Here is a 26,338-nt window from a genome sequence, read left to right on the forward strand (position 1 = left end):
CACTCAACAAAAACAAGTGAAGCTGGGAGTCAAGAAAATGAATGTCTTTTATTCAGCGTGCCCAACGTCTCTGTAAGTCGGGATGTGTTACGACTCCAGTACCTGAGACTTCTATGTCTCTGAATTATCCTCTTTCCTGAAAATACTGTTAGATCCTTAACCTTACGTTTCACTCTATTTTTTAGTAAAGGATTATGCCCGGACTTTATATCTGTAACCGTTATTTCAGCCAGCCACAGCTTGCGGAAGAAACCCAACCCGCTTGCGCAAGCGCCCAGTAGCAGATAACGCGGCGCACAGGGATTTACAGTGCGCATGAGCAATTAGAAGCAGCAACGCGAGAAGTGTTGCGCAGGCGCGTTTGGCAGACTCGCTAGGTGGGCGCTCTCGGAGGCGGCGACCTAGGCCTTTGGGGAACCAGAGAAGTCGTATTCCTTTAAACCGTGAGTTTCCGACGGTTTGCTCCATGGCGCGGGATTGTGAGGGATTAGAAACGAATTCTGGATCGTGACTTCGGTCTTTTAGCAGTGCAGTTACCCCCCCACACCCCACCCCCACTTCGGATCCCCCTGACCTGCGGCGGGAAAGTCGTGCGCCTGCGCACTAAGCATCCCGTTCGGTCTGGAGTCTGAGGGAAGAAGGTCCTTCCCCGCGGAGCTCGCAATCCGCGCTCGCCGAGGGATCCCATTCATTCTCTTCCTCCGCCCGGCGCTCGTGAGCCGTGTCGTATCAGTTCTCCACCAACTTGCGTGGGGCCTTGGACAAGCCTCCTGGCGCTCCCTTTCAGCAATCAAACGATCTCCTCCTCCGACCCTCTTCCTCAGGTCGAACCGCTCTCCCCACTAAGGCCTCTCCCCCCGCATTCGCTGCCTCTGCAGTTCCCACCGCCTCCCTTGCCCCTGACGGCGGCTGCCGGGGAGACTCCTCTGTTAGGCACATTTCCCTTCGGCCCCCTGCCGGTGTTTCTGGGAGGTGAAAGTGGAGCCCATGGAATCCTTAGAAATGGCTCACGGTTTTCCTTCCTTTGGGGATTTGGACATACGGTGCGTTTTTAATTGTTTGCCCCTTTGGGGACAGTAGCATTTTTTAGTGCTTAGTTCACTGAGTGATTTAAACTTCTCATCTTCTCCAGTATGCCGAGTTTCACAGCTGCTTTGCTCCCCCTGTGGACATGACCCCTTAGCTGGCGTTTTGCGCCGCAGTCGCTTTGCGATGGAGGCTTCTTTAGGGATTCAGATGCAGGAGCCAACGGCTTTTTCTCGTGGCCGGTTTCTGGCGGATGGCTCATTAAAACATGAGCAGAATTTTAAACTACCAGGTATGTGTTCATTGCCAAAGATGTACAGGCAACAATTCTGGAATTTCGATTATTTAAAAACAAACAACAAAAAACACGTCCTGAATCTTAAAGTGAGTTGTATGTTTATATAGGAGCATTTTATGAATCAGTGAAGCTTCATAAGATCTAGATTTAGGATTGGATTGCATTTTAGAAGGAGGATTGTAGTCCAACCATGTCATTTTACAGATGAAGTTGCTACAGTCTAATATTAGTCGTTGTCTAAGAACACAAAGTTTGTTGATACCCAAACTAGAATTTCTCTTCTAGACCTGTGTTCTTATTTCTAATCACCATATTGCATTAAGCTTGAATTTAGAAATCGGCATTGGAGGGACTTTAACTTACATATTCAAAGGCAGAATTAGTTGACAAAAGTAAATGAAATGTTTGTAGCAGTAATGAAGGACTGTATCTCAGTGTACATCATGAAGTGTTGCTTCACCCTTACCCAGACCTTGAAATGAGAAGGAGAGGGTCAAACAATGCCTAATCTTGTACACTGTAACATGCACCTTCATTCCTGCAGTGTGCCTGGGTCATAGCAGGCATTTAATAAATATTGGTTAAATAGGAGTTCCAATTGACTGTTTTCTTTTCTCTTTTCTTTTCTTAAAATGTAGCTAAATGTTATTTTCTCTTTGTCTTAAATATATTTAGTGCTTTTTCAAAAATATTAATTTTGACCTTTCGTCCATGATATATACTTATACACTACAAAATAGACTTTAACTCGACCCCAGAAAAATATGACATCTCATACTTTTGCTTTCTGACTAAGGGTAAACTCATCTTTATGTTAAAATGAGTACCATTCCTGATGTCCCTATTTGATGAAAGCCACTATTATTCCAGTTAAAGTTTCTATGCTTAAAACTTTAGAGTTATCTTTGACTTGTGCTTTGTATTTGCTCCCCTCATCCAGTCACCCAATTTTATCTTACTTCTTTTTAGTATGTATAGTGTTGCCTCTTCCCATTCCCATTTTCACCACATTAATTCATTCCCTTACACTTTGCTCCTGAATTACAACGAAGTTTCTTACTTAAACTGCCTGCTTTCACTTCTTTTTTCATCCTCCAGTTCATTTTGTACACTGCCACTAGAATAATCTTAAAATGCCACTTTCATCCAGTTTCATGGGTGCTTTCCTTCTTGCCTTCCATATTTCTTGCAATTACCTGTTTTTCATGGTTCACCTTTCCCTATGTCATCAGACACATAATACAATAACAGTCATTATATTATTATTATTCTTGTATTGTTTAGCACTCTGTGTATTCTGTCTCTTCAGTTATACTATAAGGTCCTTGAAGGCAGTATCTTGTATAGTTCCTGATGTACATTGTGCATTAGGCAGAGTGTATGAATGAATGAATCTGACTTGGATCTAGCATATGTTCAGGTAAAAACTACTATTCTAATACTCTTCTGAAAACCTGCTAGGAAATGAAGAGTGGTGTGAATTTTATTCCAAATTTCCAAAGTTTGGTGGCTTTTATATGTAACAGAACATTGAGCATTATAAACAGTTACCTTTGATAATTTATAAAACATGCTGAAATTTTATTCATATGGTTCTTTTTTATTTGACCCTTAATAAAAGCTAAGATTATATCAAAAACATAACTTGAATAAGGAGTAAAGCTGATGAAGTCCAGGCACATAACTGTCTCATGATCTAATATGATTTACTCTCCTTTGATGTAATAACTTTTGAATGGTGGGATTTTTATATATCTTTGTATTCCCAGGGCCTAACAGTCTTCAGCACATAGTAGGTGCCTGAAAATATTAGGTTGAATGATTAGATATCATTCATCCAAAGGATATAAAGTAAAATTTTTAGTACAATGCCTGCATAGTATGACCCTTTGTTTGGGGAATATTTGTCAGCTTTTTATAACTATTTTTCTGATTAAAATTATACATGCTTATTGAAGAAAATACAGAAAGTCAAAGTAAGAAAATATCCCACTGTACAGATATTGCTACTGTTGACATTTTGTTGTATTTCTTTGGTCTTCCTGTGCATACAGAGATACATTTTTTAAAAAACTGAATTAGGATCACAGCCAACTTATTTCTGATCTCCATTTTTAACTTAGCAATATATATCTTGAACATTTCTTAATGTAACTAAATACTCTGCGCTTGGACTGCCTAATGTTCCACTGCATGGTATCGTATAATTTATTTAATTGCCTTTTCTTATTGAACCTTTAGATTGTTTTCCATTTTTTCCTATTAAGAAAAATGCTGGTGAACAAAGTACCTGGCAAAGTATTAGCTCAAATGTTTATTCCTTCATTCTTTCAGCAGGCTTTTTTTTTTTTTAAGTATCTACCATATGCCAAGTTTAGTAAGTGATAAAGATCTTTTCAGTGAAAGAATGAAGTATAAACTGTATATATACTGAATGTCTCCTCCATACTGTTGAACTGTACTGGAAGGCTTGCTTTCATTGTGTTATATGGATGCTCTTAGCCTACGATTCTAAAGTGGGTTATAGGTAACGTCCTGGTTTGCCTGAGACAGATCCAGTTTATTCCTGTTGTCACAGTGTAATTATTAGTGCCCCCTTTCCCTCTGAAGACTCTCCCAGTTTGGGCTAAATTATATGATCTCCCTAGTTATAGGAAGCATTATTTTAGGCAATACATGAAGCCCCAGAATAAGCATGACATATATTCCTGGAGGTCAGTTTTACTCCATGGTAAGTAATTGAGTTATAGGAAGCATTATTTTAGGCAATACATGAAGCCCCAGAATAAGCATGACATATATTCCTGGAGGTCAGTTTTACTCCATGGTAAGTAATTGAAAACATTTCATTTGTATGATGAATGTTTCTTAAATGTGTATGTCTGTTATGTGCAGGCACCTTTCTAGGTGCTAGGTGCTAGGAATAAATCCGTTTGTAAAACAGACAAAAATCAGTGCCCTCAATCTAGTGGATAGAGATAGAAAATGAATAAATAGTATGTTCAAAAGTGATTAGTGCTGTGAAGAAAATGTAGAGGGGAAGGGGAGATAGGAGGTATTGGGAGAGGAGATTGTGATTTTAGTAAGTGTAATTGGTTGGAGAAGGCTTCAGTGTGGTAACATTTGAACTAGGACTTGAAGGTAGTGAAGGAGTGAGCTGTGCGTGTATCTGGGGAAGAGCATTCCAGACAGAGGAATCAGCAAGTACGAAGGCCCTAAGCTGGGAGTGTGCCTAGCATTTAGAAATAGCTAGGAGGTCATGTGAGTGGAAGTGGGAGAGTGATGGGAGTGAAGTCGAAGAGAGGGGTGAGGAAAGGAGGTAGTTCTTTGGCTTTTATGTGGAACAAGATGAGGGTGAAAGCAGGGAATATAGTTAAGGATGCTGTTGCTGTAGCCAACTTGGATATATTATGTAGCAGAAAAAAAATTCGCTTAAAATTTCAAAACAGAAGCGTAGACCTTCATAATATTTAATGAAGACCTAAATAATATTTTAGTTTGTGGACTTTTTTCAGGGTCTTTCCCCAGTCCTCAAAGTATATATTCATTGGTCTCTGCCTTTAGTAGTATTTTCTAGCTTTTGATACGAGTACTCTCTTTCACTGTCTACTCTCATCTCCCAATTCATAATCTGGGGATTTTTCATTCACTTTGGTTGTCAGGAAATTTTTCTGTTGTTCAGAAACATCAAAGTTGTTCTGCAGTGACAGGAAACCTTAATATAAACATAGTTTGAGTTTTGTAGAGATATGTAAGTGCATAGTAAGTGAGTGGTGGTGTGGAAGCACATTGAGCTTGCATAGTCATTCACATGGCCTTGCATTACAGTATTTTCTTACTACTTATATTTTCTTCCTGCTTATTTCTAACAGTTAACCAGCATCTCTACTACTAACTGCCAGCTCATGTTTATGCAAAGGGAAGTTCCAAAATGTGGAACTCGTAGGAAAAGCATAGAATATTATAGTTGGAAGGTAAAGTTCATCTAATCCAGTTCCTTTGTTTTAAGGGTTAAAAACATGAACAGTAATGTGGTTTAATTACAGGAGTTGAATGAATCCAGACTCTTTAGATTCCAGGCTTTTTTCTGTATCAGCACTGTCCATTAGAACTTTATGCACTAACAGAAATGTTTGTATGTTGTCACATATGGCTAATGTGACTGAGGAAGTTGATTTTTAATTTTATTTAATTTTAATTTAAATAGCCACATGAAACTATATCATCCTACTACAAAGTTTTTGGTGTAATTAATCATGTATATACAACAAAGCATGCACACAAACACTTCAATACATTTAGTAATAAAAAGACCACAAATGGTTCTTAAAATATTTTGTCATACCTAAACACCATTAATTGTAAGATACACCATTATTTTATGTACTGCTCAGAAATACTGCCAGTTATACTGTGACAGTGCTTTCCTTAACACCTAGAATTTTTTTTTGTAGTTATTGGAAGAGTTCTTTTAGATGTAATTAGACAAATAATTGTATATCTCTGGGACATACATGAAATGGAAAATAAACATTTCAGATCTGTCCCTTCTGAATCACTTTTTATACTCAGACTTGTTAATATCCTATTTTTTTCCCCTCACAATATTGTTCTCATACATTAGTTTTTGTTTTTTTGGCTGCATTGGGTCTTCATTGCAGTGCGCAGGCTTCTCACAGTGGTGGCTTCTCTTGTTGCGGGGCACAGGCTGTAGACGCGTGGGCTTCAGTAGTTGCAGCATGCGGGCTCAGTAGTTGTGGATCACGGGCTCTAGAGCGAGGCTTAGTAGTTGTGGACCACGGGCTTAGCTGCTCCGCGGCATGTGGGATCTTCCCGGACCAGGGCTCGAACCCATGTCCCCTGCATTGGCAGGCAGATTCTTAACCACTGCACCACCAGGGAAGTCCCTGTTCTCAAACATTAGTGATGCAGAATTTCTTTGAAGAATTCATTTTTTAAAAAAGCCATTGTTAATGAGTTCTTAAGAACAACCCAGTTATGTGGAGCTGGCCTACATTTGATTTCTACTTCACCACCTCTACTATTCCTCCCTACAGCCATTTTGGCTCTTAAGGATTAAATGTGAATGCTCCTCTGTGATTTCTTGAATTTTCTTCAGGTCATTGACACCTGTTGTATAAGTTTTGATGCTGACCAGCAACAGTTGTAAGTTGCATCCCAATTTCAGGGTCGTTAAAATTGTGTCTTAGAATCAAAGAAATGTAATAACAAATTGAATATATCATTGTAGTGCCTTTTCATGATGCCTTTCCTATGACACTGGAATTTGAAGCTGGTTGGACTTGACACTCATTAGGAATGATTGTAATTGACTGTGGCAACTATTACTGCTAGAAAGCCAGCTTTTCCCCCAGGCCTTGGTTTTGTTTTCGAGAGAGAAGTAGTGTGGTAGCTGATGGTGAAGTGATTGCTTTTGTCTTTGGCTTCACTCTCTTGTAACTTGTAAACTTTTGCTTTTTTTTTTTTCCTACAGCTGTCTCTGAACAACCATGATGATAGTAAGAATTCATTCATTCAACAAACATGCCAGGCAGTTTTCTAAGAGCCGAGTGCATTGTGGTGAATTATACAGACAGGGAGCCTGTACTGGTGGAGCTTATATTCTAGTGGGAGGAGGCAGAGAGCAAACAAGTAAATAAACAGGATAATTTTATAGTGAATAAGAACTACAAAGACAATAAACAGGGTAATGTGGATAATGGGAGGAGCGCTAATTTAACTAGCGATGTCAGAGGAAACTGTGACAATTGAGCCAGCCATACGAAGGGAAGAGGATTTCAAGCAGAGGGAATAGTAAGAGCAAAAGCCCTAAAGAAATAATGTTAATAATAGTAACCACAGCAATAAGAATCACCAGTATAATTTAATATTTACAATGTGTCGGGCATTGTGTTAGAAGCTGCTCTTGTGTTGTGTATATTATTTCATTTAATCCTCACAGTATTTCAGCGGCATGGGTACTGTTATGCCCCCTTTTCTATAGATGGGGAAATTAAGGCTCACAGAGGATAAGCTGTATGCTCTAGAAAGGTCATACCTGCTGGGTAATAGTGGAGCCAGCGTTTTGATTTAGGCCTGTCATCTCCAAAACTGGTTCACAGGATTACTGTTACATTGCCTGTTATATTGAAATCCATGAAGCTTCTCCAGTTCATCTGCAAGGTAGATGGGAAGGTGAGGGTAATTTAAGTAAGTTCTTCCCATTACCTTAGATGGAGTGATGTAGTGGAAAGGCTACTGGATTAGGTCTTCTTGGCCTCTTATTTAATCTCCACCTCTTAGTATTCTTAGTATTCTTCACCTCAGATTTATCCTCCACTTGTCATCTTCCTGCTTAAAAACTTTAAATGACCTTCCTTTGCATCCTCTGCCTTTCCTTCCTCAGCCACATTGAATTTTATTATCTCTCCTACTCTCCCCTCCCTCCACAATAACCCATGCCTTTTTCCTTTTCCATGTCTTTGCATACATAGTAGTTCCTTCCTAAAATGCCTTCTTGCACTTTCTCTACTTGGTGAATGCTTCAAAACACAGGTTAACAGTCACCTGAAGCCACCTGGCACCTTCAGGAGTGTTCATTCCCCTCCCCACTTCTACCTAGTAATATGTGCATTCCTCTAATATTACAGTTAAAATCTTGTATTAAAAGTGAGCTTTTAACATCTGTCTCTTCTACTAGGCTAAGCTCCTAGAGAACAGGGGCTTCCACCACCTTTGTTCATTTGTATTTTTAATATGCCAATTGCTGGGCACTTTTAAAAACACAGTGTTTGTTAAATGAGTGAGTCTATAAACTTACCAGCAGTACCTCTGTGAAATTGGATAAGTGATTTAATTTCCCTGAATATGGATTCCTTCTCTGAAAGATCAGGATAATTATTTCTGTTCTCCCAATATCACAGTGCTGTTATGTAGATCTGAAAAGATAATATGTGTGAAGGTGCTTTGAAAATGCCTTAAAACTGTTGCATGATGCAGAATGTTATTATAACTTTAAAAGTAGCTGATGCTTGGCCTAGATATTGTAATAAAATTTGAGGACTCTTAAGTATGTAGTTCTTTTTTGTATCCAGTAGTTTACCACATTTTGTATTATTGCCTCTCTGAATTTTAACCATGTAGGTTTTTGTAAAGAGCTTATATTTATTTAAAAGTAATGATTTTTCTGCTGTCAAGATATAGGATACTATTGGTAATTGGGACAATTTTTAAAGAATATATTTTTTAACATTCTTGAGACCTTTAGTAGACCTTCTTTCTAGAGTATACTGTGAATATTCAATATGTAAAACTTTTCCAAGCCTGTAAGATTTTGTATCTTTGGGGGAAAGAAACAGTTTTCAAGATTGCATTGTGTCCTTGTCATGCCATCTAGTGATCGCAGCACAAATTGTTTAGTTATTTTTTAAATTTAGCCTCTTCATTGTGTTGTACTCTATGCAGTGACAATGTATCTATATGTTAGTATGTAATTTCAGAGTAGCAGCAATTGGGTGTGAGTGATTCAGTTACTTTGCAGTTTTGTCTGTTCAGGAGGTGTGTGAGTTAGAGCAACTTGATGGGGTTTTAGTCTTATCATGAGTTTAAGGTTTATTATAGATACTTTTATTTGTAATGTAATTACTTATGTTTTAGAAATTATTTTATTGAGATTTTTCAACCTAAGTAATTAATTGTACCTAAATTCTTTTTTCCCTGATAGGTGTTAAGAAAGATATTCAGAAGCTTTACGAAGCTGTACCACAGCTTGGTAATGTGTTTAAGATTAAGGACAAAATTGGAGAAGGTAATCTGGGGATATACTTCATTATCTTTATAAGCTTTTTTTTCCTCCTGTTTTCCTTTATATAATCTTGATTTTCATTATTATTTCTTATTGGAAAAATACCCCTTTTAAAAATACTAAGACCATGGTTATATTACTAATTATCAGCTTTTCTTTTTTCCTTGGAAAGAATCTAAGAATAAATAAATATTTACAGTAAAATGAACAGTCCTATTTTAACCTTTATAATTTTATACTATGAAAAGTATTGCTGGGGGCTTCCCTGGTGGTGCAGTGGTTGAGAATCTGCCTGCCAATGCAAGGGACACAGGTTTGAGCCCTGGTCTGGGAAGATCCCACATGCCGCGGAGCAACTAGGCACGTGAGCCACAACTACTGAGCCTGCGCATCTGGAGCCTGTGCTCTGCAACAGGAGAGGCCGCGACAGTGAGAGGCCCGCGCACTGCGATGAAGAGTGGCCCCCGCTCGCCACAACTAGAGAAAGCCCTCACACAGAAACGAAGACCCAACACAGCCAAAAATTAATTAATTAATTAATTAATTAAAAATAAAAAGGCAGATGCTTGCTTTAAAAAAAGTATTGCTATATTAATAATATATTATTAAAGATAATTATTAAAAATAAAAAGTTTAAGATTTAAGTGGGGGGATTTGATCATGGAAAGCTGAATCTTTTTTCTCTTTCTCCATTGCGTTTAGGTAGAATTGTATGTTGAACAATGGCAATTTTTCATGGCAAAATGATGAAAATAAAGTGATACAATATTTATAGGATAGTCAGTATTTACGTAAATACCATTGAGAGACTAGCAATCATATTGATTGAATGAAGGGTGAATTTGGCAGACAAGTGTGAAGGGATTGAGAAGATAACAGATAATAGAACTTTTTAGTGACTATACTGAGAAATAGTAAATAAAAACTTAACAGTAAAAAAAAACAACAACAAAACTTCCGTTTATTCATTGCTTGCTTTTCACAAAGGAAAGTATGAGATGAGAAAAGGCTGAGTCAGCGAGGGCAGAGAGATTAGAAGATGAGATGATTTGGGATGTAAGAAGCAAATCTTTATATTATTTTTTACCTTTTTTTGAACACTGACTTAGTGTTCAAAAACTTTGTTCTGGAAAACTGATGTCCTCATAACAAATAGCGAAGTATTCCTGGAGAGGGGGAGGAGTGGAGTGTGTTCTAAGGCTAATAAGTTTGAAAACTATAGCATGTATAGCTCCCTTTTCGTTATTTATGATGTACTTCAGTACATTAAAGTTCTAGAAATAATCTATCAATCTGCTTTAACTCAGTATTTCTCAGATTTAACTGACCACCAAATCTTATATTTTTTTCTCTTTAGTTTCATGGTGAATTTAAAAGTTTAAAAAAACTTTTTAAAATAAAAAATGTAGTTTTTTTTGCCCCCTAAGACTGTTATCATTTCTACTTCTAACAGAACTGAATCCAACTCTTAAGAAAGTAATTTACAATGATAAATTGTAGAAAGATACTTGGTAGATTGGGTCATACCGTGGAAATATTTTATGCTAACTCAGTTAAACAGATTTACTATATAGCTTTGCTGAATTAATATACCCCCTAAAGATGTGAGGACAGTTAAGAATGTATTAAAAATTGAAAATAAGTTGTATTTACAAATGTGTTTGCTTTTTGTATTCAGTGTCATTAAAATATTGATGACAGATTGTGATAATTTTATGGATTCCAAACAGTTTTTAAGAATTATTTTAGCATTGTCTCATAAACATTTTTAAAAACCAAATATTGAAAAATCTAATAAATTGTTTTACAGGCACTTTCAGCTCTGTGTATTTGGCCACAACACAGTTAAAAGTGGGACCTGAAGAGAAAATTGCTCTGAAACACCTAATTCCAACAAGTCATCCTGTAAGAATTGCAGCTGAGCTTCAGTGCCTAACAGTGGCTGGGTAGGCAATTTAAAGATATTTTTAATTGAACTGCTGTATATAATTTTTAAGATTTTTAAGTAGATATCTGATAGGGATGGTGAGATTGTGGATTAAACATCTTCTTCAGTCAGGTGTTTGCAGTTTGCTAGCACTTTTCCACTAATCTTGGAATGGCTAGTTAAGTTTATATTAATTTTTAAAGTGGATTTCTCCTGAGGCTCAGCTTGCCTTCCTGTTCTCTTACCACTTCTTTTTCTAATCTTCCTGCCAAATCATAAACCTTGGCTTCCATGGTGTAGATATTTTTAAAAATGTGGGGAACTCATTTCACATCTCCTCAGATATTGACAGCCTCATCTCATATTTTATTTTGAACAACAGAATCCTCTGGCATGTCTTTCTGTTTGGTTTCTCTCTGCTAGGTCATTCCTGTCAACATAGAGACGTGATGTAGTATCTCTTATCCTCCCTGTACCGCCGTCCCCCTTCCAGCTACTCCATTATTTCTTTGCTTCCCTTCATGGCCAGACTTCTCAAAAATTACCTGCACAGACTGTTTTCACTTCCACACCCGCCTTTTGCCACACACACACAGTGAGGCTGCTCTCCTCTATGCTAAGTGGAAACTACTTTAGGGGCAACCATGACTTTGTTTTGCCGGTTCCTTTTTCTGTTCACATGAACTCCTGGCAGTGTTTAACATAATTGATTTGAACCATTGTCTTTTGACTTCTGTACTACCATATACTCCTTGATTTCTTCCTGCTTTATTTGGCCTTTCATTTTCAGTATGCTTTGCCAGTTCTTCCTCTTCCACCTGACCCCTAAGTGTTGGAGTTCCTCAGTGCTTGATCCTGGACTTTCTTTCTCTAGACTTCTTTAGATGGTGTCATGTATTCCACGTGGCTTTAAATATATAGTAATGATTCCCATAAGTGTATATCTAACCTCAGACCTCTTAACTGCAGATTTGTGTGTATCCACCTGACGATTTGATATTTCCATTTGGGTACCTAATAAACATCTCAAACCTAATATGCGAAAAACAAAATTTTAATTCACCTTCATCTGCCCCAAAAATTACCTGTGGCAACAATCTGCCTTCATCTATCCATCTCAGCAAATGGTACCACAGTCTACCTAGTTACTCAAGGCAGAAACCTAGTAATCACACTCAATTTCTCCATTTCTCTCCTAGTCCACTCCATCACCATGTCCTGGCAATTCTGCCTCCAAAATATATCTAAAATCTCATCCATATCTTTGTCTTCTCAACTGCTGTCTCAGTCCAAGTCTAGATTACTATAGTAGCCTGCTTCTTCTCTTCCCCTCCTAATCCCATAGTCACAAAACAGCCAGGGTGATCCTTAAAATATAAAAATATGTATGTATGTAATATAAATTGGATACTATTACTTCCACTACTTAACAATTCTTCAGTGGTTTCCCAATGTTCTTTGAAAAAAAAATCCAACTTTATCCCATGCCAGTCTTTCCACCTCCTTCACTGTGCTCTATTTTCTTTAGCGTCTCAAATTTGTGTCAAGAGCTTTCTCACTTCAGGGCCACTACCCATACTTCTTCCCTATCCAGGAAGACCCCTCCCAGTCCTTGCATGCTAACTCCTCATCTTTCTGCTCTGAGCAAGAATGGTACCACTTCAAAGAGGTCTTCTCTGAATTAGATTCTATTTTTTATTGTCACAGCACCTTTTGATATCTTTCAAAACCCTTACCATAATTTGTCATTATTTGTTACCTGGTTTATTATCCATATTGCCCACTATTTAGGAAAGTCCATGAGGGCAGAAATCATGTTAATTTTAATTCACCTTCTCATCCTTAATGTCTAACATAGTGTCTGTCAAGTAACAGTGCCCACTAAATATCTATTGAATGAATAAACACGCCTATTAATTTGTTTTACCCCTCAGAAGACAAGAGGATAAGATGGCTTCTGTAAGGCATGATTACATAATACCTTCTAGTCCCCTGAATAAGATTATTCCTTTTTCCACACTTTAAATAACTCCCTCTACCACTTTTTCTTTCCTTGTTGTTCAAAAATGTGCATGCTAAAAAAAGTCTACCTGATCTTGCTTCCTTTCTAGCTCCCACACTGGTTTTTATTCTTTGACAGATATTTCAGGAAAATTGTCTTTATGTTCTGTTTCCATTGTATACTATTTTCCCTCCTTAAATCCTGTTTGGCCTCTTCCTTTCCACTTAAACTGCTTTCTGAAAATTAGTTAATTTCTTTTTGCCAGTTAATTCCTCTTTGCCAGACTGAAAGCCTTCCCTCAGTCCTTATTCTAATTGACCTCCTTGTTGATCACCCCTTCCTTGAAAACTCCTCACTTGCGGATGTCCCTATCTGGGCTTTCTGCTCCTTCCTTATTTTGCCCTCCAACGTGAGACTTTTCCAAGGCTCAGTTTTCTCTTCTCTAATAGTTTCACAGCTTTAGGTATCATTTATCTATAATATTGTCACTGACTTACACTTGACTTCTCACTTAAGATATAGTCTTGTATCTAGATATCTCTATCAGAATGATGAGGTTTTGGTTTTTGATGCTTCTTTTCCTGTTTTCTCTACATATTTTGTTGGTATCCATGTTGTTTTAGTTACTCAGTCTCAAAACTCTGAAAATCCAGTTTACCCTATTTTCCTCACCTTTCTCTGAGGTAGTATAGTATAGTGGTTAAGAGTCTAGGTCTGGAGCACACTGCCTGGATTCAGATTCTGGCTCCATGACCTACTAGTTGAGTTACCTTGGGGAAGTTCCTTAACCTGTCTGTCCCTCAGTTTCCTTATATGTTAAAAAAAAAGGGGGGGGGGGTAGGACATAATGGCACCATCCTTATAGGGTTGTTGTGAAAATTAAGTGAATTTGTTGATAGGTGTGAAGAGCTTGGCATGTAGTGAATGTTCAATAAATATTATTATTATTAATTTTTACTTGATTTATTTATTACTGTTACCATCTTATCTGCTACTAAGTCTTGTTAATTCATTTTTATTATTCATCTTTTCCTTCCCATTCTGTCACCTCCTCAATTAAAATTATCTCATTTTGAATTATAACCTCATAACTGGTACTGTTTGTTTAAAAAAAAACCCTTCATCTTGCATTAGTCAGTTAAATGAGTAATCTCTCCTGTATGGTGATGGTTTTAAGTTAGTTTTCTGGCATTATTTATGCATTGCTAAAACTGCATTTTTTAAAAAACTGCATAAAGTTTCAGTTCATTTGACCTTTCTTCTCAAGTTCATTGTGCATTTTTCCACTAGGGGGCAAGACAATGTCATGGGAGTTAAATACTGCTTTAGGAAAAATGATCATGTGGTTATTGCTATGCCATATCTGGAACATGAGTCCTTTTTGGTAGGTTTTAATCTTTCTTGAATTTTTATTAGCTAAATATTTCATTAAAACAATCTTATAACCTTATTCATAACTTTATTTTAGGACATTTTGAATTCTCTTTCTTTTCAAGAAGTACGGGAATATATGTTTAATCTGTTCAAAGCTTTGAAACGCATTCATCAGTTTGGTATTGTTCACCGTGATGTTAAGCCCAGCAATTTTTTATATAATAGGCGCTTGAGAAAGTAAGTATGGAAAGTTACCAGCAAATACTTAATACTTGACTGAATCTGTGCTGTGGGTCCACCTCTTAGATGCAGAGCATCCTGTAACAGCCACACACATCTTTTTCTGTTTCAGATTTTCACTGTGGTTGAGGAAGGGAAATACACTCAAGGAGAAAAAAAAATTGTATTAGTAGAACAGTGTACGTCATGAGGTGTACCATGGCTCAGTGGAAAGAGCTAAAAGACTTAGAAAGGGTCTAGTTTTTTGTTTGTTTAACCTTATACATTTATCTCTGGGCTTCATTTTTCTTTTCTAGTAAATGAGGGGATTGGACCACATGATAGCCAATTTCATGTCTCAACACTAAAGTTTTGTTTTTTGACTATTTTTTATGCTGATTATATACATAGAGGCATTGTAAGCTGAAAACTTAAAAACTGCTGTTTATATAATGGCTCATATTGAGTATAATAAGGATAATAGAACCATAACTTCTTTTCTTGGGCTTTTGTATTCCTGACTTTTAATTTTTTCTTTAATCAGATTTTTAAACCATGATTTTAATTTATTTTTCTTTTAAACTTGTTTAATTAAAAATTATCTGCTATGGTGCCATCTCTGCCACCATCAGAGGACAAAGGATTGTGTTTACATCCTGCATTCCTTGTTGTCTTGTCTGCACAAGCCATGGGAAGAAGGGGAGAAAAGATGTTTTCTTGTGTGGGATACATCTTTCCTTAATTTTCAGTAGTTAGCTATTAAATCCTTACCTTGTCTGTAAAACTTACTTTTCTTTTTTCAAGAATGTTATAAATCCTTAATTTATCCCCCAAAGAATACAGTTTCTGGGTGAATATGGTTTGAGCATATTATGATATTAATAAGCTTTGTTACAGAGAAGTAAAAGTGCTTATTTTTGTTTCATAGGTATGCCTTGGTAGACTTTGGTTTGGCCCAAGGAACCCACGATACGAAAATAGAGCTTCTCAAATTTGTCCAGTCTGAAGCTCAGCAGGAAAGCTGTTCACAAAATAAATCCTATGTAATCACCGGAAACAAAATTTCATTGAGCGGCCCAGCAGCACCTAAGGAGCTGGATCAGCAGCCTACCACAAAAACTGCTGTTAAAAGGCCCTACACAAGTGCACAGATTCAGATTAAACAAGGAAAAGATGGAAAGGTTCTACCTCTTTTATTTCTTAAGTACTAATACGGTTTTAGAAATGTACTCCATTCAACATGGGGAGTTATAATTCTAGGATAACGCAACAAAAGAACAATGTTGTTTACACGTGTTATATATTCAATTGATTAGATTTCACTAAGATTTACAATGGATTGTTTTATGATTTCAAAACTGAAAATTTTGCTTGGTAGATTTATAATGTCTTTATCATTATAATTGCATTATATAACAAAAACGGAAAGTAATTTTCCCTGCATGTTATAAAGTTCATATTAATTACCCTTTTTAAAAGAAAGCATTAGTTATAGGGGAAAAATTCTGAAGTGTCTATCTCCATTTTAGCTGCACAGCAAAATGTAACATCCATGCAGGTGGTTTTAGAATTTTTTAGTTATATATATTTGTGGACTATGATAACATTGTATGGGGGTTAAGAGTTCTGTCTAGACTGTTTTCTCCTTTCACAGAAGTGTTTTGATGCCTGAGAATGACTTGGATGCAGCTGTTTTTGTTTTATGTCACTTAACTCTTTCAAAACTATGGCAGAGTACAGCTGGCAGAAAGTGTTACAGATATAATCCTTATTTTCCTTGTTTTTGTTGGTATTGTAGGAGGGATCTGTAGGCCTTTCTGTCCAGCGCTCTGTTTTTGGAGAAAGAAATTTCAATATACACAGCTCCATTTCACATGAGAGCCCTGCAGTGAAAGTAAGTAATGTAGCTTAATAGTGCAATCATCAGTCAGTCGTACACTGGAGAGAATTTGGGGAATGGCTAGCTTTTATTATTAGTAAGTTTTTAAGAGTTTTGCTTTAGCAGAAGGTATTACTGCTTTGAGCATCTAGTCAATGCTTTCATTTTCTCCAGTTCTGAACTTTTCTTTTGGAATTTTTTGTCATTTTTGATTAGCTGACTATTGTTGCTCTTTCTCTAAAGGAACATTTAGAACGTTAAGGCCTTTTCTCTCATTGGCTGGAACGTGAGCTCCCAACAACTAACACATTTCTGACACACAGTTGATAGCGTAAAGATGTTTGTAAAATTTACAAAATTATCACCAATGTTAAGTGGTTTTTAATTGACTTATAATATCCTGTAGGAGCTAGATAGCATGAGGAACAAATTAAAACTGATTTTAGCCAATGTAATTGTGCAGTTTACAGTTCTGAAATGGAGTTAGACACTAGAATGTAATTGTTTTGTAACATTTCAGGAAAAGTTCTAATAAAGTGTAATTCAAATATTCACCAAACTAGGAATGGTTAGTAAATTTTTAATATGTTTATTCAACATAGTAACGTAAAAAGACCATAAATATTTTGATAGACAAGTGTTTATTTACAATCCAACAGCACATTCAGCAGTTTTGAAAGTTATGCTTCCCCTATTGCTTTTTGCTCTACTAGCATCTCAAAGGCATCATGTTAAATGCCATGAAAATAGAGAATATGACTTTTCTTTTACAGCTTATGAAGCAGTCAAAGACTGTGGATTTACTATCTAGAAAATTAGCAACAAAAAAGAAGGCTATTTCTACAAAAGTTACGAATAGTAGTGTGATGAGGAAAACTGCCAGTTCTTGCCCAGCTAGCCTGACCTGTGACTGTTATGCAACAGATAAAGTTTGCAGTATTTGCCTTTCAAGGTAATGTGTTTTGATGGTGCTATAAAATCACCAGCATGCTGCCAGACAAGATGAGAAATTGCATTGATTTTGGTGGACAGTTGATTTGAGTGAGTGAAAGGGAACAATGCAGTTCTGTGAACTGCATAGGCACTAATGCAGATTGGTACCTTGAAGAGCAAATGACAAGTATTGTCATATTTGTTCCCTTCACATGCAAATGCTCTTTGGAAAACACATTTACTTTTACATGCAAATAATTTTGGTAGGGGTAGGGATAGCTCTTATGAAACTTCAGAATTGTATGTTTTACTTGCTGATTTAATCTTGTTTTCTTTCTTTCTTCTTGCCTGTGTAGAATAACCTGAACCAAATACTAGAACTCTTCTCTCACTCCCACCTCCAACTCTTCGCCACATAAATTTTTTCTTCCCTTCAAGACTTTTATAAGCTTTCATGAGCCTTTCCTGATTAACTCAAGTATATAAGTGAACAAGTATCTCAGAAATTAATCACTCCAAACAGAAATAAATTTTTATACCTCAGAGTTCCCATTGTATTCTATTTTTCTGTTATGTTCTTACCATATACTACCTCTTTCTATGCCTGGAAGTTACCTTAAAACCCTTCTGGAATAAGGCCTGGGAACTGGTGTCGGGGGAGAGACCTATAGAAACAAAATCCAGGATTTTCATCACACTGGATTATCATTTGCTTTGTAATAGCTTTTATTTATATAGATATCAAGGTAGAATTTACTGTGAACTAAATTGATAAATGTTATTTTTTGGTCTTAAATAATTAAACTTTACATAACTAGAAAAATCTTATTTCATCATCATAAGGCGGCAACAGGTTGCACCTAGGGCAGGTACACCAGGATTCAGAGCACCAGAGGTCTTGACAAAGTGCCCCAACCAAACTACAGGTATGTTGCACTAGAAATACAGAACCCAGTTAAATTGGTTGCCGTGGGTGTATTTTATTTTATGATTTTTGTCTACTTATGATTAAATTTGAGCTCTGCTGCTTTTAACTAATTTATATAAGTGGTTCTAGCAGTGTGGCATTCCCATTTTTGAGACAGTGCTATTTATGAAAGCTCCTAATCCTAGTGTTTCCTTTTTTTTTTTTTTTACCCGATAGATTGCATTTTGCTTATCTGTTTACAAGATGATTTCACCAGGAATAATTTTAACATCACCTTTGTGGGGGAAAAAATTGTGTTTAGTAGTATTTGCTAACTTAGCAACATTTTATGTTTGTCTAATACCTGAAAATTCTTCTGTGATACACATATGATTGTGTGTTTGATTAAAATTTTTTATTATTGTGAAAACAATATAATAGCATTAAAGAGATTTTTGAAAAAGAAAAGTCTATAGCCTGAAAGAGTTGTCATGGAACATCTTATTGAATAGATGAACCCTGCTGTTCACTTGGATTATGGACCTTACAGAAATGTATTCATTTGTTCTGTGTTTATTCTGTGCTTGCTAATGATATAAAAAATGAATGAAACTCTGCTTACACTCTGGTCAGGACATACTCGCAAATATAAAATAACCTGTTAAGTATGGTTATAAAACGTTATACAGAGTATTTTTGGGGTATCTAACCTTATCTGAAGGGATTATGGAAGGAAGTTCATGGAAGATAGAACGTCTGAAAAGAGAATGTAAATTGGAGTGAGGGGTTTGCATGAGCAGAGGAACTCAAGAAATAGCATGGTCATACAGGAATCAATAAGAGTTTAGTGTTGCTGGAATGTATGATGAAAGTCAAGGAGTGGTGAGAAATAAACCTGGAAAAAGGTAGACGGTCTCAGATCACAGTTGTTATATGGCTTGGACTGTACCCTGTGGGTTTTGGAAAGTTATTCAAGGGAAAGGGATGGTAATAATTGTATTCTAGATGGGTCATTCTGGCAGGTATGCAGAGAGGAACAGGTCCAGGTGAGAGATGATGAAAACCTGAACGAGGGCAGTAATAATACAAATGAACAGAAAAGTGAAGAATTGGGGACTTCCCTGGTGGTCCAGTGGTTAAGACTTCACCTTCCAGTGCAGGGTGTGCAGGTTCAATCCCTGGTCGGGGAGCTAGGATCCCGCATGCCTCATGGCCAAAAAAACAGAACATAGAACAGAAGCAATAGTGTAACAAATTCAATAAAAACTTTAAAAATGGTCCACATCAAAAAAATCTTTGAAAAGAAGAGCAAAGAATTGGAAAGGCAGAGCTTCATGGATAATTGGATGTGGGATTTGGGTATGAAGTGGTGGGGAAAAGGCATCCAAGATGTTTATCAGACTCCTAGATTGGGAGATTTGAATGGGTACCAGTAACCAAGGGGAGAATAAAGACGTAACTGGTGTACAGGGAAAGATAAAGATGATTGGGGGCATAATTGGCTTGAGATATATGTGGAACATCCAGATAGAGATGTCCAACAGAATAAAAGTAAGTGAAGCACAGGGAAGTCTGGACTGGAAATACAGTTGACTGTCATGATTACTATATAAAAGGTAGCTGAAGCTGTGAAGTGTATGGGCCAATAAGGGAGAGTATATAGGGTAGAAGTTGGAACTCTGGGTAACCTCAGCCCTTAAGGCTTAGAGGAAACATTGAAGGAGCAGGCAGAGGTACAAAGGGAACCAAGAAAGGCAGATGATGCAGTGGCCAAGGGAGTAGAGCCAATAACTTGATGATACTGGGAGTTCAGCCATTAGGAGAGAAGATGTCCCTAAACATTTTTCTTTTGGCCACACGGCATGTGGGATCTTAGGCACGTGGGATCTTAGTTCCCCTACCAGGGATCAATCCCATGTCCCCTGCAGTAGATGTGCAGAGTCTTAACCACTGGACAGCCAGGGAAGTCCCCCTAAACATTTTTTTAAAAAATGAGTTTATTCTCATGAGGCTGAGCTGGTCTTAATCATAACTGCCAGAATTCTAGAGATTGATAGTTTCTACAGCAAAAGTTAGGGTTAACATCTTGCTGAAGATGAGCTTCTAACGTTTAATGCTTTTCACTAAAGTGAAACACTTTCATTACTATGGTGTGTAACTCTTGGGGTACATCCAGATTTTTTCCTACGTAGCTACTTTGGATTTATTTTGATGTTATAAAATGTGCATTTACTTAGTGATGAGATATCCTTTTAAACTTAGCAACTTTCATGTTGCTCAAGAAAGAAAATATTGTATTTTGCATTAAGGATGTTAAACCAGGGATTCTTAACCCTGAAATCATTAAAAGCACCTGAGGAACTTTAAAAAAAAACTGATGCCTGAGCCCTACTCCAGACCAATTAAATCAGAACCTCTGAGGGGATTGGCCGGGGCATCAAAATTTTTTTAAGGCTCTTAAGAGGATTTGAATATACAGTAAAGGTTGAGAACTACTGATGTAGGAGTAAAATTAAAGTTTGTTTTCTGTTACAGCAATTGACATGTGGTCTGCAGGTGTCATATTCCTTTCTTTGCTTAGTGGACGATATCCATTTTATAAAGCAAGTGATGATTTAACCGCTTTGGCTCAAATTATGACAATTCGTGGATCCAAGGAAACTATCCAGGCTGCTAAAACTTTTGGTAAGCAGTTTTATATTATAGAACAAAACAAATACCTTTGATTTATCTCCTACAAATCACTTAATAAATTATTATGAAATTCTCTTTACAAATAAACATATAATGTTCTCTGGTGTTAGATACAAAGTTTCTCAATTGCTTGAAAATTAATTGCATTGTGTAAGAAAATAATTTATCACTTCTCTTCTCTACATGTAATCAGTTTATCTTATCAAGCGCAGAGTACTACACTTTTCCAATATTTAAAGTTCAACTTTATAATCTTAAACAAAAGAATAAGGAATAAAATCTTAACTCCCTGTAGTTATGGTTTGACTTTATTGCATAAATATTTTTCATAATATGTTTTAATTTGTTTATTGTATATTTATTAAGCATCAGGTGCTCTTGGGCCTGCCTTAAATACTCTTAGTCTGTATTAACAAGTAAATAGTTAATTATAATACAGTGTAGTAAGGACTGCAGTAGGGGACATAATAGGATGTATGTTGTTGTCAGGTTCCTTAGGGTTAGAGTAGTAGAGAAGCGAAATGAACAGAATACCTTTACTGATGGAGTAATATTATAAGCATTTATTGGATGTGGGAAGTCATCTTAGCTACACAAGTTCCTGTACTTCAAGTCTGGGATATGCAGTGTACCTCATAGGGCACCTGAGAATTATCTCAGCCTTGCTCTTGCCAACAACTTGAACTCAGATGGCCACCTTGTATTTATTCTCCATGCACAATTATAGTTAATACTTTCCAAAGTGGGTGGGTGTAATTGAGTCAGCATGCTGCCCCAAAATATGGAACACTCTTTTGGGACAAAATTTCAGTCAGCCCACCTCAAAAGTAGCTGGGCTGCCTGTTGCCCAGCCCCAGAATCTGTGGGTCTTAATCAGGGGTGCATATCAGAATTGAGGAACTTCAAGAAATACATATGCCTGTCTCACCCCACCTATTCCTGGAAAATATGATTCAGAAAAGTATGATACCTAGAAAGCGTTGAGACTTGTTAGTTTGAAAAAACAAGTGATTTTGACCAAGAACTATTTCTGAGTAAGAACTACTGCAAAAGTGATTGTCCCTCACTTGGGCACCGGTACCGTGGTGTGATCCACCAGGAAGGCTTAGTGGCGGTTGTGGTTCTGCAGCACAGTCAGTCTACGACTTGCACCTTTCTTGAAACTATAATAAGAAAATTTTATCTGAGGGTGATAGGGTGAGATATTACATATACACATGGGAAATGGAACCATGAAGCAAAGCCTTGGAAATTGTATTCTTACATGAGAATGTTTATTTTCAACTGATGGGGAAAACTATCATCTGCTATTGAATAACTTCATAAGAAGTTTATGAACATGAAATTTATCAAACCCTAAACATTTTGTTGAAGAACTCAAATCTCCCCCATTTGTAATAGTAAATGATGACCAAAAATGCAAGTGCAACATCTAACAAAAAAACATCGTAGGGCAAGCATCATGATAGCATAGCAGGCAAGGGCTCTTAGAGATTTATCATTGTAATGCTTGCTCTCATATTTTAAAAAATGCTATAGAGCACTTGTCTTAGTTTCATTAGTATGACTTCTTTAGTTACAGCTGACCCTTGAAAAACATGGGTTTGAACTGCTTGGATCCACTTATTTGCAGCTATTTTTCAGTAAGTACTACAGTACTGCACGATCCACAGTTGGTTGAATTCACAGATCAGAACTGCAGATACGGAGGACAAACTATAAATTTATATGTAGATTTTTGACTGCGTGGGGTCAGCCCTCCTGACTCCCTCGATGTTCAAGGGTCAGCTGTATTGCAGTCAAATCTTACTATAACTTTGGGCTGAATACAAAAGGATTCAGAACTTCAACAGCGATGACCTTGTCCCCCTTTATGACCCAAAGAGACTTACCAGAACAGCAGGAGCACTTCTCTACTTCTCTTGTGTTGTGTGTAACCTTCCCCTCTGTCCTCAACCCCTAGACCTGGCCCCATTGTAGACTGTCATTAAGTACTCGTCGAATTAAATAAATTCAGAAGAAAAACCTTGAGCTATTCTCCTCTGGCTATAATTTTTTAGAGAGAAGAGGAATAATGAAATAGATTTAAAAGTAAAACAGGATTAACATGCTATACCCCCACAAACTTAGTTTTGGGTAGTTTATTTCCTTTGTCCTCTCACTGCTTCCCCCCACCACCTTTTTTCCCACCACCTTAGTCCACCTATCCAGCAGAGATGAGTGTATGTAAAAGTAACTTTTTATCATCCAGAGATAGATTGTTTTGTTAACAATCCACATGCCCCAGAAAGGAATCTAAGTGCTGTGCAAACTCATTGTTTAGAGCCATTTCTATTTAATAAGGAAATACGGCAAAAGTAACAGACTATTGCCTATTTGTGTGCCTAGCTTATTTTTGCCCGTGTCTAATAATTTTGTTGGGGAATTGTTTCAGACATTTATATTTTTTAAAACGAAGATCTGGTTGGTTTATTAACTGATTTAAAAACACTTATTGAGACCGTATGTGTACTAGGTTAGATAGACTATTATTGAGTCTCTTCTCATAGAGCTTAAATTCTAATGGGGGAGAAAAAATAAACAAATACATACTGTCAGACAGACGGGTGGTATTGCGAAAAATAAAAGGGTAAAGGGAGTGAAGAAGGCTTAGCTATTTTGAATAGGTTGGTTAAGGACTGCATCTGTAATAAGGATGTGATATTTGAACAAAGACGTGAGAAGCAGAATAATACCTTTTTGTCTAGTCCAACAGGCATTAATTGAGAACCTAGTATGTACCTAGTATGGATGTCTCGGTTTTGGGGGTTCAAAGATAAATAAGATAGTCCCTATCTTCAGAGAGCTCATAGTCTAGCAGGTGAGACAGACATATATTTTATCAGTTACAATACAGAATAGCAAAAGTAATAATAGAAACCTTCACAGGATATAACAGAAGCTTAGGATGATCAACTCTGTGAGTGTCAGGCATCTTAGAGGTAATGCTTGAACTGAGTGGTGCCCTAAGTGGGAGTATTCTGGGCACGGAGTTGGGGGGGAGGTGCAGGGCATCCTAATCAAAGACAGGAACCATGTAGTTAGAGGCATGTAGAAGCTTGGAAGGGGGAGAGGGAATGGGAGCTGCTGCTGATTAAAGATTACAGAAGAATATAATGAAGCTGGAGACTTTGACAGAGTCAAGTGAGTCCTTTACTTATTAAGTCACTGCTTTCTACTTACTACCTTTCACTTTATGATTTGACCTTCAGCTATGTAAGGTAAAACACAACTTAAATATAGCACGTGATGTTCTATCTCATATTCAGTGTAAATATATCCAAAAAGCATGCAGTTGGACTTGCATGTTTCTCGTGGGAGAGACTTCTCATATATTCAAATAATATAAAATATGTATATTTTTTCTCTTTTAGGCAAATCAATATTGTGTAGCAAAGAAGTTCCAGCACAAGACTTGAGAAAACTCTGTGAGAAGCTCAGAGGTGTAAATTCTAACACTCCTAAATTAACAAGTGATATACAAGAGCTCACTTCTCAAGACCCAGCTTTTTCAGAGAAGATGGACCATAAAGGTGCTCACCTCATACAAACACCTAAAGCACAACACTCAGGGAATTCATTGTGTAAAGGGGACAGTAATGGCTGTGGGGGTAATCTTGATGAGTCTCCTACCAATCTAGAAGGCTGGGATGAGGTACCTGATGCAGCTTACGACCTGCTTGATAAACTCCTAGATCTAAATCCGGCTTCAAGAATAACAGCAGAAGAAGCTTTGTTGCATCCATTTTTCAAAGATATGAGCTTATGATTATTGTTCTTTAAAGTTTGCTGTTGTGTATTGTGAGGTGAGGTGAAAAAGAGTTATTTGTAATAGCCATAAATTCTTGATTGGAGACCCGGGCAGGGTGAATAATTTGTTTAAAAATCTCCTGGCAGATTCTAAAATATGGATTAAGATTACTTAAAATGACTAGGACAGTTCTTAGACTAACAAAATGATCTTTGAGTTTGATCTACCCGAGTAGGATCAGATCTTTCATTTCCCTAATTACTTGTCACTGCCATATGCAGAAATAAGAGCAGTTTTAGCCTAGTACATAGGGGTTCAAGGTACGAGTCTTAAAATTAAAGGTTGTGACAGGGATTGAATGAGTCAAAAGACTTAGTTTACTGGTTTCTTCAAACTCTCTGTACTTTTGGAAAACTCCACCTGGTGCTGGTACTCTAACCATTCTGTAGGTAAAGAAGATAATTTCCTTTTCTAGAGGCATATATTATACCTTTTATGAACACTAAAACAATGAGAAAATATTGGGGGGGTATTACTTGAAATTGAATTTAATTTATTCATTTTTTTAAAGTATTTTGTGAAAGCATTTTTTGTGTGAATTGCCATGTTTTTCTTAATGGTTTCTCTTGATTTTTCTGCCTTCTCTAGCCCCACCTAACACATTCTCCTTGGAAATTTTATGATACTTTCCACAAAGTTTCTGGGTGCTTTGTTAAATATTGCCTGTGTTCACAGTTGAGAAATTAAAATAATGTGTTCACTGGTTGATAAAGGGAAGCTGCAGGACTAAGGTAGATATTGATAGTCCAAAATGCTTTTCTTTTTCTCTGAACATGTATGGTTTTTTCATACCATCTTAGATATGATTAGGTAGCTGCTAAAAGGAAAAGTGAACACAGAATTGAGAATATTATTGGAGATTTTTCCTCTGCCTAGAGCCATTCTATATCCTGTTTTGACCAAGTTGGTCCTGCTCAGAGAAGGATGCTTACTAGTGTCTTGGGGTAGCTTGGGAAGAGTTCTAATGAAGTAGGCAATGTAGAAAAGGAACTAAGATAGAGGTTTATATATTACAACATTTCAAAATGATATATATATCAATGACAGCATATCAAATTTACTATGGGAAATAAGTCTGCGAGTGTGGGCCTGCTGAGAAGTTTCCCACTTAGTAGTCATAGAGGTATAATACAGCTAAGGAAGATACAACATTCTTTTTGTTGTTTTGAGCACTGAAGTTAGTATGTCTTATCTATACTCCGTTTGGCAAGTATTATATATATATATTTACCATTACCATTGATCTGCTATCTTCTCATGCTGTAATCTTTTTTTAAAAAAACTTGAATGTTCTTGAATTCGTATGTTTAATAAAGTCATCCTTTTATATTTTTTATGTCAATGTCAGACTACTCATTTGAAAAATGCCCTTTTTTAAAAAAGTATTGACCACTAGGATTATTTTCCTTCTGAGACTGATGAATT

The 26,338-nt window shown here is 36.8% G+C and overlaps 2 protein-coding genes across 3 annotated transcripts in view; one reads left to right on the forward strand and one right to left on the reverse strand.

The window, feature by feature from the left end:
* The window catches only part of HFM1 (helicase for meiosis 1), a 206,513-nt gene extending 205,400 nt beyond the window's left edge, over nt 1–1,113 (reverse strand). Inside the window, exon 1 of the mRNA XM_079902104.1 lies at nt 575–1,113. The gene's annotated coding sequence lies outside the window, so the exon portion shown is untranslated. The remainder of the gene's footprint in view (nt 1–574) is intronic.
* CDC7 (cell division cycle 7) lies at nt 258–26,338 on the forward strand. Of its 2 annotated transcripts, XM_079902193.1 has the most exons (12): nt 258–443; nt 1,133–1,318; nt 9,048–9,131; nt 10,939–11,074; nt 14,348–14,441; nt 14,526–14,668; nt 15,579–15,831; nt 16,449–16,544; nt 17,303–17,481; nt 18,306–18,388; nt 20,905–21,054; nt 24,477–26,338. In XM_079902193.1, the coding sequence occupies exons 2-12, from the start codon at nt 1,213–1,215 to the stop codon at nt 24,869–24,871; spliced, it is 1,719 nt and encodes a 572-aa protein (XP_079758319.1). In that variant the 5' UTR covers nt 258–443; nt 1,133–1,212; the 3' UTR covers nt 24,872–26,338. The 2 variants fall into 2 exon arrangements, with proteins under 2 accessions (XP_079758319.1, XP_079758320.1); XM_079902194.1 differs by lacking the exon at nt 16,449–16,544.

This window comes from Stenella coeruleoalba (assembly GCF_951394435.1).
Source record: "Stenella coeruleoalba genome assembly, chromosome: 1".
Taxonomy (NCBI): Eukaryota; Metazoa; Chordata; class Mammalia; order Artiodactyla; family Delphinidae; genus Stenella; species Stenella coeruleoalba.